Source organism: Talpa occidentalis, unplaced genomic scaffold, assembly GCF_014898055.3.
Source record: "Talpa occidentalis isolate TD23 unplaced genomic scaffold, MPIMG_talOcc4v2.1 talOcc4.7, whole genome shotgun sequence".
Taxonomy (NCBI): Eukaryota; Metazoa; Chordata; class Mammalia; order Eulipotyphla; family Talpidae; genus Talpa; species Talpa occidentalis.
Genome location: NW_023605083.1, coordinates 105,702,579 through 105,716,683, shown reverse-complemented (window position 1 = coordinate 105,716,683; position 14,105 = coordinate 105,702,579). Strand labels below are relative to the sequence as shown.

Here is a 14,105-nt window from a genome sequence, read left to right as displayed (position 1 = left end):
ACACACTTTGGGGGGGGTGGGCTGGGGAAAGTAGGGATTGGGGTCAAAATCAGGGGGTTGCAATTGTATGGGGAATATAAAAATAAAAAAATAAATTTAAAAAAATATTCATAATAAAAAAATAAAATGCAAAAGAGAGAGAAACAAAAAAAGAAAACAATTTCCTTTCTTTGTGCTTGAAAAATGACTTCACATTCATTAACTTGTTTCACCTCCACAATAGTTCCCTGAGTTGGACAAGGCAGAGATTCTTTTATTCATTCTTCCCATTTTATAGATAAGGGAAAGGAGGTCTAACTTGCCCACTGTGAGAGAGGAGCAGAGACTAGAGGCAGACCCACGGGTTCTGGTAACTTCTGAGACTGTCAAGTGGTTATCTGCTGCCTAATGCCCAGAGCTGCTTTGGTTTCTCACCATCCTTTCTCCAAGTCAGGTTCTCCAATGCATTAGCTATTGTATGAGCCACTCAACATGGCCCCCAATACATTACTTTCCTGCTTAAGTTAGCCAAAGCTGTCTTCTGTACTTACAAAGAATTTTAACTGACACTGATGTCAAGATAAATGAGTAGATGAATGAATAGATGGGGTGATGAGTAGAAGGAGTGAGGGAATTCTTAGAGGAGTAAAAGGGTCGAGCAGTGAGAAAATGGATGAAAGATGCACTGCCCATAGAAGGAGCTAAGTGGCAAGGTGAGTCCCAGGCCTGGGAAGGAGGGGAGGGCTGGCAGGGGTGATAACCTAGCTGAAGGGGGAGAGATATGAATCAATTATAGGGACAACAGGACACCTACTCCTAAACCTTCCTCTAGTACACTAGAAAGTCTTTAGTTTTATATCTTTAACTGAGAAAAACCTCAGAGATACTATTGTCAAACCTTCATTTTCTAGATAAGAAAACTGAGACAAGTAGCTTGCCAATATTTCACAACTAGGTTTGAAGCTGAACTGGAACTAAAACTCAGGTGTCCTAATTGCCAGGCCCTGTTCTTTCACCATCTAAAACTACCCCTGTAAGGAATGACCAAAGCACAGAAATTCCAAATCCCATTTGGAGGAAATTCCTTCCCCAAGGGGACTTCCTCACCTAGGCTGGAAGTCCTCAAAAATGAAAATACAAGTGGTTGTGGGGCCAAAGGAGTCAAACGTCCATTGTATCCTGAATGCCCTGCAGGCCTAGTGCTGAGGAGACGGCATGGAGGAACAGCAAGAGATGGGGAAGCCCCGGCCCTGAATTGGATACATGCAGTGGACAAGAAACCAAGGGACTTCCCAGGACAACTTCACAAAGTGGCTTAATTCAGACCACAGCCCCACATGTCCTGTGAAGTTCAGAAACTGAATCATTTTCTTTGTAAGTCTATACATGAAACCCTTTGAAAGGATCTGTGTGCTGGCCTGCAAGGACAGCCAGAAAGGAAGAAGGGACCATATTTCACCCAACAACCAAGGGAGAGGTCTGTGAAGTGGCAGCACTTCAGGATTGCTGAGAGTAGGAACTGAGTCATCACTATTTTCTATGTTTTCTTCCTAACAGGGAAATAAAGGCTAAAGAGTCTAGCATGGTGCCAAGCAGCCAAGGGAAAATCACTGTACACTGCCCCTTACCCATCCCTATGTCTCCTTATGCTTAGTGGAGATGACACCTCTACTGAGGGAAGGCACTGAGGGGAGAAATGCAGGGGCTGGACACTTGCAAAAGGAAGGGGAGGAAGTGTCTTCCCCAGCTTCCACTTGTGCCAGGAATAGTGCCAGGCAGTTTGCTAGTGTCTAATTTAATCCTCCAGGACGTCCTAGGACCTACATATTCTTCGCCCCATTTCCAGAAAGGAAACCAAGGTGCAGAATATATGCAAGATAATAACTCGTCCAAGGACATACAAAGAATAAGCAATCTGCTGATTTCAACCCCAAGTTTGTCACTCCCCACCAGGCTTTCCCCAGGGGTCCTGGGACAGAGGAAGAGAATCTGCATGAAGAAAGGGGACACATCCGACAAACATTAGAGGAAAGCAATGAGAAACAGACCCCTAAATGTCAGAAGGAGTAGGACCTGAAATCAGCTGTCCCCCCTGGGCCTCACTCCCAGTGCTGCCCTGCCCCCCAATGTAACTTGTGGCAGGCTCTGCCAGTAATACAAGATGGGTGAACACACCAACAAACACACCACAGACAGTCTCCAGTTACAGAAAATAAGCTGGTGCACACAGTCGCAGACCCCTGTGGTGAAGGTGAGAAGAGAGGTCAGGCTGCATGTGGTTGAACTATGAGAACAGTGGTCGTAGTTAAGTGCCCTGACAGTGAAATGCGTGCGAGGATCAGGAAGGGAGGGGAGGTGTCACAGAGAAGAGCAAACCAGAGCTGGACCAAAAGACAAAAGCAGGATGTGGCAGAAAGTCCTGGAAAAAGGTTTGAATCCTGCCTCCACTCAAGAAAGTCCCTGAGCCTGTTGGGAGGCCTCCACTTGCACCTCCACACATCACCTCCCACAGGTCCTCCCACAGCACAGTGGTGCTCCCACCACAAGTAGAATGCTTGCGGTGCTCCCTATTCCCGTAGAATAAGAGGAGCGAGCCAGCGGATCACTGGTTTAGGTGGGAGATGTTCACATGTGTGAACTAGGACAGAGAAAAGGGACACAACCAGGGAGCAACTCCCCTGTTTGCAGATGGGGGAAATTTAGACTCGTTGGGGAGGAAATGACTTCACCTCAGGCTTGTTCTCTTGGGTCCCAGACTGGGGTCCCTAGAAGATGGAAGGACTTTGCCTGCTTTAGATACTTTTTTTTTTTAAAAGATTTATTTATTTATACAAGAACCAGGGTACAGGCCAGAGGTGCAGGAGGATGAGAGGATTCACCAGAGACAGAGTGGGGAACAGAACAGGTAGATTGACCTAAGTACACTGCTGAGGGGAGCAGCGGGGGAGATAGGAGAGGTCTGCTTTGCCATGTGGGATTCTCGCCTGCTGGCAGGCTGGAATCAAACCCATGCTGCAGAGGCTGCAGACAGCTTCACAGTGCAGCGCACACCTGCCTGCGCCACCAGGGAGGCCCTGGACACTTTTTAAAGAAAAAACAGAGAGGCAACCCCACAGCCATCGGGGAAACTCCAGGTCCGAGTAAAGCTTTGGAACCCAGCTGTGGTTTCACTTTGCCTGTCTTTCGTTTCCTACTGTCACAGAGTGAGCCTGGGCAGGCAGCCAGGTTAGTTTGGAAAAGAGTGAATGAAAGAGGAAATAAACAACAAGGTCTGTGCCAATGAAATTCAGTGCTGGGCTGGGGGTACTGTTTGTCTGGCTTGATGAAGGAATTTGCTCACAAAAGGGGCAGCTGAGAACAAGTCCTATGAACTCAAGAGGCCCAGCAATGAGCCTGCCAGGTCTCTGAAGACTTCATAGGCAAAATTACATGTGTGTGTCTCTGTAGGTGTCCACATGCCTGTGGAAAGTGTTCGCAGTTTCACTGGATGCTTAAAAGGCTCCATTGCCCAAGGCAGGTTGGAACCAATCTCTTGTTTCACAGATGAAAACACAGACCCAGAGAGAGCAAGCACCTTGCCCGTGTCAGCATTACTAAATAATAGAGCTGGGTTTCAAACCCAGGGTCCAACTCTATGGAGCCCATGGACTTAAGATTCTTTAAGAAGTTATTAAGACTAAAAAAAAAAGAAGCTACTAAGACTAAGCCAGCATTCATATAGCATCTATCATGCACATTGGAAAGTATAAAGAGAGAACAAATGAATAGAAAAGGCAGAGGAGAGAGTTACTGTGTTTAGGGAGTTTAACAAGAGAGTGAAAAGATGATTCGGGATGAAGTCCTGACTTGATTACTGTCTGCCGTTCCCTGCCCTGCACATGCAGCATAAGTTACAGACAGCAGGTCTCTGACTGGCTTACCATGCTATCCACGATGCCTCGGCTGCTGCCTGGCTCGCAGCAACTCTCAGACACAATTGTGGCCTAAAGAAAGGTTGAGCAGTATAGATGGAGCATGCTGGCAGGACTGGGAAGGTGGAGTTTGCACCTCACCTTCTTCCCTTGATCCTCTCAACCAGCTGTGGGGTGCAACACACCGGCAGGTGTTCTGGAACATAAAATGCTGGGTGAGACATAATGACAGTTGCCATTTGTGAACACCCACCCTCTAGGTACTGGGCTGTTTGACGGGCACTGTTATTTCCTCCTGGAATCGGTATGTTGGAGCCAGAGAATGCACTGATTCCATGAGTCTGAACCCTGACTTTGCACAAGAGAGTGTGACAGAAATGGAATCATAACTAGGTTCTTCTCCATACAATCCACTGAGACCACCAAAAGGGAAGAAAGATACTCCGACCTGCCTGTCACCTATTACTGCTCAGCAGCCTCCAGCCATCCCTCCCCATTTTCCACACAGCAGTGGGGTTCACCAGGATTGGAAAATGAGGATTTCATGGGTCCATCTGTGGGTTCATCTCTGTCCTCAGGTAGTGTCCCAAATCAGCATATTTGGCATCCAGGAAAATACTTTCCTTTCTTCCTTAAAGAAGGAAACTGAGATCAAGAAAAGGAAACAGAAATAGAGTTCACATGAAAAACAGAATCTTGGCAAAAGCGTGAGGATTTCCCTCGAAACAACACAGTGTGGTAGAAAGTCTATGAATCTAGATATGTTGGGTTCATTGTTGAGCTCTACCACTTTAGGTTGTGTGATATATTTTTTTAAAGGTTTAATTATTTACGCATACAAGAGCTGGGGTGCAGGCCAAAGACGCAGGGGTTGAGAGGATTCATCAGAGACAGAGTGGGGGGGGCGGGCAGAACAGGCAGACTGACTGAAATACACTGCTGAGGGGAGCAGCGGGCGAGTCAGGAGAGGTCTACTGCGCCATGTGGGTCAGCAACCTGGCCAGGGATCGAACTCATGCTGCAGTAGCTGCAGATAACTTCATAGTGCTGCATCTTAACCCCTTGCACCAGCAGGGAGGTCCCCCTAGGCTATGTGATCTTAACAAGCAAGCCACTTAAGCTCACTAAGCCTCCGAGTGTGGATTGATGCTAGGGATATTAGTAGGCATGACAGCTTGAACGAACCTCAAAAACATTACTGACTGATGCCTCTACCAGTAAGACTTTTTTTATAATAGTTCACCAATCCTATTAACAGGGTCTGGTCAGACTGCTGAAAAGCCTAAATATAGACAATATTTAATGGACTGCCATGGTTTTACTCTTCATGATGACAATAGCTAGTGTCAAGTACTTAACATGTGTCAGGAATTGTACTTAGAGTTCCCAAGCATGACATTTACAGTGACTGTGGAAAGGGCCGTTATCATTATCCTTGATTTAGAGATGAGAAAACAGAGCAGTGAAATTAAGTAACTTGCCTGAAGCCACCTGGTTAGTAAATGGCAGAAACACCAAAGCCACCCAGATACGCAGTCTCCCCCAGGATTAGGAATGAGGGGTGCTATGTGACAGGGAACAATTAAACAGGCAGGAGAGCTTTGTGTGGATGGATGAGTGTTTCTAAAGTGCTTACAATTTGTTTCTTTAAATAAGACAGCCATGTTTTCCAAAACTGTGCTTTTATTATATTCATTGGCTATCCAGTCATGAGGAGGAACTGAGAGGATTCTTGTGACAAACTTAGAACAGCACCTGTACCTTAGGAAGGCCACAGTAACTGCCTTCCTGGTGTGAGTCCGTGAAAACACATAGGTCCAAATCCCTCATCACACGTGTGGCTCTGGGCACCTTCATGACCCCTCTTGAGTCACAGTTTTTCTGCTTGGAGAATAAAAACCACCCTGCCGGAAAGCCATTGTAAGGAAAAAAGGAGCGTAGTTCTACCCATTCTAGGTGATTCAGTCACCCTCCATAACCAACTTATGTGACAGTCACTAGCAAGGAAACATTCTTGGTATAAGATTACACTTTTTTAAAAGTTTGTTTGCTTTTGTCACTGTTAATAGACTTTTTTTTTTTTTTAGATAATTGTGAAGTCAATTTCAGCCCAACCCAGGCCAAATTGACACTAATTCTGAATTATCAATAGGAATTGCTGAGCATTTACTGTGTCCTGTTCTTTGGAGTAAGGGCCATGGTTCTAAACCAGACCACCACCTGGACTCAGTGTCAAGGACACACCCAACCATGAACCTCTTTGGGTGAGAGGTACTTAGTGGGCAGAGCACTGGAGTAGGGGCCAAGGCACCTGGGTTCTGAACCCACTCATGCATTTCTGTGTGTTCTTAACAAGTCACTGCCACTCTCTGGACTTTGGTTTTCTCCTCTGCAACTGAAGAACATGCAAAAAAATGATTCCTAAAGTCTTTTACAGCTTTTGAAGTCTGTAAATTTTGTGCCCAAGACAGCCTTAAAAATGGGATTCCATTCCATTCTGAGCTTCCTCATCTACAAAATGAGAAAATATGGATAATAATAGCAAATGAGTTGACACATGCAAAGTCCTTAGAATACTGGCTGGCACAGAGTAAGTCTGTAGCAATGGGAGCTAATAGTAGTAATAGGAGAATCACAAGTTCTCCTTTTCTCTCTCTCTCCCACTGCCTCTCATCAAGCCTGCAACGAATTATTCCACTTTTTAAAAAGGAAATAGAAGCTCAAGGACATTAAGCAACTTTCCCAGTGATGACTCTACAAGTAAACGTGGGTGACCCTGTGGCAATGATGAAAGTAAGAATCCCCCCACCCTGAGAAGAGGAATCACTCCAAAACCTATCAGATGAAAAGCTCCCCAAGGTCCAGTTCAGATCCACTGTCCCAACCACAGGGAAGGTGCATTCACCTTCTTCAGGAAATAAGTGATAGGACTTTCCCCTTCTCAATAAAACACTTTATAAATAGTATCCTTCCATGGATGAGAAAGGGAGGATACAGATCTGTACTGCATCAGCAAGAATTTTCAAAGTAACCAAATAAACACCTAGTTGTTTCTGTCCTGTCTGGCTGCCTCTCCTCCTACCCCTAGGAGAGCAGCTTCCTGACCTCTGGGGAGGACCCAAGTCCTGAAGCCAAGGATGCCAGCAGAGGAAGGCGTTTTCCATCAAGGACAGGAGGGAGAGTGCAGAGGAAGCAAGACAGTGGAAAGGGAAATATCCAGAAGAGATTTCAGTTTTCTTTTCTCTTTTGTACTATTTCACTTAGGATATCAGTCATATGACACACGGTTATTTGGGAACCTCCCCTTAGGGAGTGCCCCCTCTACTGGCCTGACACCCTACTTAAAGGACCAGCCTGAGCTGCAGCGAATCTCAGAAGAGCCTGAGACAGCACAAGGATCTCACGCAGGTACCATGAAGGTCTTTGCAGCTGTCTTTGCTGTAATCCTTGCGACCGCTGCCTTCTGCCCTTCTGCATCTGCCTCTCCTTGTGAGTACAAGTCCTGACCATCCAGCTCCCCCGAGTCAGTCCTTCAGACTGGCCCAGACCCAGCCCTCTTTTTCACTGCCTGAACCTTACGATTTACATTCTCATGTATTGTTTTATCCAGGTGCGCAGTTTAAGGATCCTTGATAGGTCCTTAAACCACTTTTTGGCAAGTGGTTTAAGGATCTCTGATCAACTTTTCTGTCTTCAGGGTCTGTACCCCAAGCCTTGCAGGTGCTCTCCGAGTATGGATTGATGCTAGGGATATTACTAGGCAGGGCAGCTTGAACCAACCTCAAAACATGACTGACTGATGCCTACTGCCAATAGGATTTCTAAGCACTTGACTAAACCCTCCTGGGACAGTGCTATTCCCACCCCCAACCCCATTTCATAGATGGAGAAAAAATGGGGCTTGAGAAAAGATAATAAAAGCTAATTCAATGCCTGGTATTGGTTAAGTATTGTGCTGATTGCTTTGCATTTATCAACTTAATACTCTCAGCTACTTGAGCATTTACAGATGGGAAACTTGATTATTTACAGATGAGAAACAGAAGCCCAGAGGGGTTAAGTTACCTGTGTCAGACTCCAGGAATCAAGGGGAAACTGGTGCTCATACTGAGTTCTGTCTGGTTCCTGAACCCACTCTGCTGGGAAATGGCAAGTGACACTTTCCAGTGTCACCCTAAATTAACTGATGAGCAAAAAGTCCTCTGTTCAGAGTGCTTCTCACTGGCTCAATATACAATATGCATCTTCAGGAACCCTCTCTGAAGGTCCTAGCTGAGCCATGAGCTCTGAGATTTGGAAACCAATCCCCAACCTACCCCAGGACTCAAAGAAACCAAATTGTGAATCACTAAAGAGCCTAAGAGGACAAGAATAAGGGCAGAAGACCCAGAGAAGCCAGGAGGAAGCCCAGCATATTCTAAAAGCCAATGCCATGAAGTTATGGTGCAGAGGGTATAGATGCCAGCTGGGCTCAAGGATTTGATAAGGGGTAAGGGAGAACTCTCCCACTCTGCCACTGCGTTATCCATGGCCAAGTGACTACCTCTCTGAGCTTCAGTTTCAGTCAATGGAGGGTAGTTTATTCAGAATAGATCCTATTAAGCACCCACCACAATGCACCGGCAATGAATACAGGGGTCTCCTTCCTTTTTCCTCCTAGTTGCCTCGGACACCACACCCTGCTGCTTTGGCTACATCAACCGTGTACTGCCCCGTAACCACATCCAGGAGTATTTCTACACCAGCAGCAAGTGCTCCATGCCAGCGGTTGTGTGAGTCTTAGTCCTGTGGAACCCTGGGGGTGGGGGTGAGGAAAGGACATCTTTTGTCCCAGAATCAGTCCTGCTAGAAACCTTCTGAGAGAGCATCCACTCTACTCCTAGCCACCCTCCAACTGCTCAGGTAGCCATGGCTCCTCCCTCTCTAGCTTCGGATGCCCCAGATATCATGCAAATGATTACAAAGTTCTTGAAGGCCCCTCCCCAATCTGATAGGCTAGGTGTTGATTGATACAGATGTGATTGTTACTTGAATGTGTCTGTGATGCCCCTGAACAGAGAAGACAAGCTCAGTTATCCCTGTCTGGTCATGAACCCCAAGTCCCCCATACTTCCCTCTGAAACAAATCTACCTACAACCTCAGAGGAACTAGGGAGGAAGGGCCAGAGGCCAGGGCCCTTGTTGCTCTCGAGTGCTTTAAAGAAAAAAAAACTTTATCAATTAGTGAAGAAATAATAAAGTGGATTCTCCTTTAAATATGCAAGCCAAGACATTTGAAAAAATATAATATTCCCTATTACCTTGAAAGGGTCTACTGTGTGTCAAATGCCTTACAAGAATTATCTCTAAATTTCATTACAACATCCCTGACAGGCATACATAATTTTCTTCATGTTTCAGTAATGAAACTGGGACCCGGAGAGGTTTGGGGACTTTCTCAAGATTGCACTATAAGGGAGGGAGGGAGCCAGTGTCTGAGGCCTTCCCTATTTACTACACTGAGGTCAACAGTGATAGTTGCTTAAGTAATTTAAAAATCACAGGGACTTAAAGGATGAAAACGGGCCAATCATGAAGTTTTGTATACAATGGCAAAGTTTTTTAATCCAAAATTTCCTGTGATGGGCCTCCCTGGTGGTGCAAAGGGTTAAGAACAGCACTATGAGGCTGTCTGCAGCCTCTGCAGCATGAGTTCAATCCCCGGCCAGCCAGGGAGCTACCCACATGGTGCAGCAGACCTCTCCTGTGTCACCCGCTGCTCCCCTCAGCAGTGTTTTCAGTCAATCTGCCTGTTCTGTACCCCACTCTGTCTTTGGTGAATCCTCTCACCCTCCCGCACCTCTGGCCTGTACCCCAGTTCATGTATGCATGGATAAATAAATCTTTAAAAAAAAAAATTTCCTGTGATACTGGCAAAGTTAGAGGTGTTGAGTGGCCTTTCATTCTGATGAAACTTCGAAGTGTAGTGGTAATAGGCAGCACTACTAATTTCTGAAAACAAATATTTTTCAAAATAAAAAATTCCTTCTTTGAGCATCTATATTATGGAGCAAAGATTAATAATCCGCCAGTCCTGCCCTTGGGGGAACTCATAGTCTAACAAACAGATAAGACAGATGCTGCAATGATTAGAATACCCTCATATGAAAGTTATGAGAGAGGGAACACACCCAACTTCAGGGGTAGGTGAAGGGATGTAGGGGAGGTGTTCTGTGCAAGGCTCCTTGGAGGGGGATTGGGTCTGGTAGAGGAAAGCTGGAGGGGCTGGGTGTATCAGGCAGAGGGAATGTGGCCAGGACCACTGAGGACCTTGACGATCAGCACAGCAGAGCAAAATGTTATAGCTGTCAAGTGTGAAATGGGCAGAAGCAGAAAAAACCTAGAAGATAGGAGTCCTGTTAAGAGTCTGTTACCCATGTGCATGGTATTGAAGGCTGAACAGAACTTGAAGGGCAGAGAAGGAGAGGCAGGGGTGAGAAACCTTCAGAGGTGGACCTGACAAGCCCTGGCAAGTGATTTGAGGTCAGGAGCAAGGAAGAGAGAAGGGTAGAGGGTGACAATTGCAGGGATGGCTGGTGAAGTGTGCAGCCCCGTGATGCCTCAGGGAGGAACTGGTTAAAGAGGCCAACATGCCAGCAGGACAACTCTGGTAATGTCCAACAGGCAGTGTGAGAAGAAGGGTTGGTAGCTGAGGAAAGGGTTTTGGGGCTAGAAATATAATTCTTTTTTTTTTTAAGATTTATTTATTTATTTATTTATTTATTTATTTATTTATTTATTTATTTATACAAGCACTGGGCACAGTCAGAAGTGCGGGAGGGTGAGAGAACTCACCAGAACCAGAGCAGGGAGCAGAGCAGGCAGAAGGACCAAAGTACACTGCTGAGGGGAGCAGCGGGCGGTGCGCCATGCGGGACCCTCCCCCGGTGGCTGGCGGGGAGCAGGGGGGGTGGGTGCGGGGATCGAACCAGCACTGCAGAGGCTGCGGGCAGCTTCGCAACCCAGCGCTCAACCGCTGCACCACCGGAGAGGCCCAAATATAACATTCTTTTACAGAAGGGAAGGGTCTCCCAGTACAACCATAGCATTGTTCAGATGAGCCCTGGCTTCAGAGCCAGTAGGCCTTCCATAGAATCCCAGCTCTGCCAATTCATAGTTTCAGGAACTTGGGCCCCACCATTTAACCCCTGAGTCTCAGAGTAAAAGATAAGTGGAGTAAAAGAGAAGTCCTTTCCTTACTGGGTCAAAATGAGAATAACATGAAAGATAAAACTAGAAATTTCCTGGCACATAGTAAGGATCTGGTAAGTGTTAACTTACCATCCCCCTCCTCCTCTAAGTTTATTATTATATCCATAGAAGTAACAAGTAAAACTTGACTAGTAAATGAACCCATTCATTTACTAATCTGTTCAATGCATACCCATTAAGCACCCACTGTGTGCCAGACCCAGGGCCAAAAACTTGGGAAGGAAGACAGGTGAAAGTGGAGGGCCCCAACAAAACTGAACAGAAAAAGAGGCAGGAGGGGAGTCAGGAAAGTAGAGGGTCCCCAAAACGAGGGCAGAGAGAGGCTTGGTGAGGTGGGGCTATTCTGCAGTATCACAGTCTGCAGGAGGAGGAGGTGAAGGAGGCCCAAGCACCCCAGATGTTGGTTTCCTGGCCTTTTGACTTCCTGGCCACAGGTCAAAGGGGGATACTGAGTTTGGAAGCATTTCCTGTAAGGCCCCTGGCTGGACAGGGACAGAGTCTGGGTCTGAAGAGCCCTCATAATAAAGCAAACACTAGGATGCACTCTCTTGATACCCCGCTGCTCCCTGTCTCTTCTCTGCACACCCGCGTGGGAGAGAGAGAGACTGTCAAGTGGCTCTGAAAGGGGGAAGCGGCTTCCCTGAGAGCAAGCCTTACCCATGACAAGGCCTGAAAAGCAACTATGAAACCCTCATTCTTTTTTTTTTTTAAAGATTTATTTATGCATACAAGAACTGGGGTACAGGCCAGAGGTGTGGGAGGTGAGAGGATTCACCAGAGACAGAGCAAGGAACAATACAGGCAGACTGACTGAAGTACACTGCTGAGGGGAGCAGCAGGCAAGTCAGGAGAGGTCTGCTGCACCATGTGGGTAGCTCCCTGGCTGGGGATCTAACTCATGCTGCAGTGGTTGTGGACAGCTTCATAGGTTGCGTCTTAACCCCTTGTGCCACCGGGGAGACCCAAAACCAGACAATTTACACTTCACTTTGTCTGAAAACAGTTGGGCTCAAAAAGGTGCAGGGAAACATGTTTAAGTGGAAACCAAAATGAGGAAGGTCCAAGTAGATCAAGCTTGCCAGAAGTAACACGTTCACAGGCAGCACTGCTCTCCAGGCCGAAGTCTCTCCCACATAGAACCAGCCTCCCGGCACACTGGTGAAGCAGACAGCTGGACTGAGCCTGTGAGCCCCCAGTCCTTTGCACCTTCAACTTATACCATCAGTACCTAAAGTGCTAAGGCTTCTCACTTTCACAGTCCCCCCAGATTCCAGCTGGGTAATTGGTAGCCAGCATTGGCACTACCAGCATCTCAGAGCCCTCAGCCTCTCTGAACCACAGTGTTTGGTACCAAGATCTTTAGTCTCATGTTGCCCTGATCCACCCTAAAGAAGAGGCCCTACAGCATTCCAATAATAACAACATGTATATCATATTTTTCAAAATACCTTCACACACACTATCTCATTTGAGCTTCACAACAGTTGTGCAAAGAAAAAAATTATTTGTATTCACATCTTAAAGGTAAGCAAAGACTCAGAGGTACTGTGTGATTTGCACAAGGTGATCCAACCAGTAAGTAGTGAGATCAAGACTCAAGCCTTTTCATTCACCCACACATGCATCAATGTATTCATGTCCACCCTGTACCAAGTACTGTATTGTCTAAAGTCAAATCATATTTGCTTGTTTTACCACTTCTTGCCTCCTGTTTTTCTCACCTTGAACACCCAGGACAGGGTGTGAAACAGAGGAAGTGCAGAGAAAAGGCTAGAGGTAGACCAGCTTAGCCCTGGGTTCCAGTGGGTTTGCAGCTCCTTAGCTCTCCAGTCTGCTTGTGTGCGCACAAATCTGCTTCTGGAATCTGTTGACCCAAAAAAAAAGAGGAAATGTCCTTTCATTGAAAGGCATAAATACAATCTTATGGAGCTCCAAAAATGGACCAGCCAGTACCACCATCACTTCCCCTTACTCCTTAGCTCATCACAACCAAAATTGTGTGTGCCAGCACTGACAAGCTCTCACCCTTCTCTTCTCTTCTCCTACAGCTTTGTTACCCGAAAGAAGCGCCAGGTGTGTGCCAACCCAGATAGTTCATGGGTGAAGGATTACATCAACATTTTGGAGATGAGCTAGAGGGAGGACACCTTGAACCTGAAATTGTCCAAGCTTTCCTATTACTTCTTCCTCTTGTCCTAATGAGCTTGGTGAGCATGCTCCCACTCCCACACCCTCCTTAGAGAGTACAGATCCCACCACACAGCAGCAGTTATAAAAGCTCCCCACGTATAAGGCCTCCAAGAGCTCCTGAGGCTCTGCCTTGTGCACAAAGAGTCTCTGGGTTCTGAGCTTCAGGCCCTTTGCTTGACCATGACCCTGCGCTCAGGATGGAAGTCAGCACGCCTGGAGAAGGGAAGAAGGGAAGAAGACTGGGCTCCTACAGCAAAGTCCATGGCCAAAACTCACTAGGAAGGGAAGTGTGAGAAATCAGCTGACTGGAAGTGTGAGAAATCAGCTTTCCATTAAAATTCTCCATGCAATTACAAAGCTGGCTCCTGGTTTGATTTCCTCAAGAACCCTCCTTCCTCATGAACACAGGGGTTGCACATATCTGACATCCACCCTAGATTTGGGGGCCCTGGCTCTGCCCAGTGAGCAGGGCTAGGAAGACAAATTCAGAGCATGGGCAGGACAGAGCAGCTAAGGCGACTGGTAACTTATCCACTCTGGGGAAACAGCAGTCACTTCGGCCCCACCCCCAAGTCCCTAAGAGTTAATCTCACTCCCAGCCTCCCTGATTCCTTAGAGTTGGTTGGCCCTTCCACCCACTCAGCTCCCCTTCAACCCTGGCCTACTGTACACCTTATCCCCAGGGGGATTTCTTTAACACTTGGGACCAGGATTTAAGAACAATTCCAAAAGCCTCGATTCTTTCAGATAGAGAATGAAGTATTCTTTTTGTTT

At 46.7% G+C, this 14,105-nt stretch overlaps 1 protein-coding gene across 2 annotated transcripts in view; it reads left to right on the top strand.

The window, feature by feature from the left end:
• Positions 1 to 13,704, top strand: part of LOC119231123 (uncharacterized) — a 36,645-nt gene extending 22,941 nt beyond the window's left edge. The window contains exons 2-4 of one of the 2 annotated variants that reach the window (XM_037492783.2): positions 7,155 to 7,298; positions 8,551 to 8,662; positions 13,190 to 13,704. In XM_037492783.2, the coding sequence (XP_037348680.1) occupies positions 7,155 to 7,298; positions 8,551 to 8,662; positions 13,190 to 13,277 (344 nt within the window). In that variant the 3' untranslated portion in view covers positions 13,278 to 13,704. Of the gene's footprint in view, positions 1 to 7,154; positions 7,380 to 8,550; positions 8,663 to 13,189 lie in introns of both variants that reach the window. The other variant, XM_037492782.2, reaches the window with a different exon arrangement.
• Positions 13,705 to 14,105: the final 401 nt, after the last annotated feature.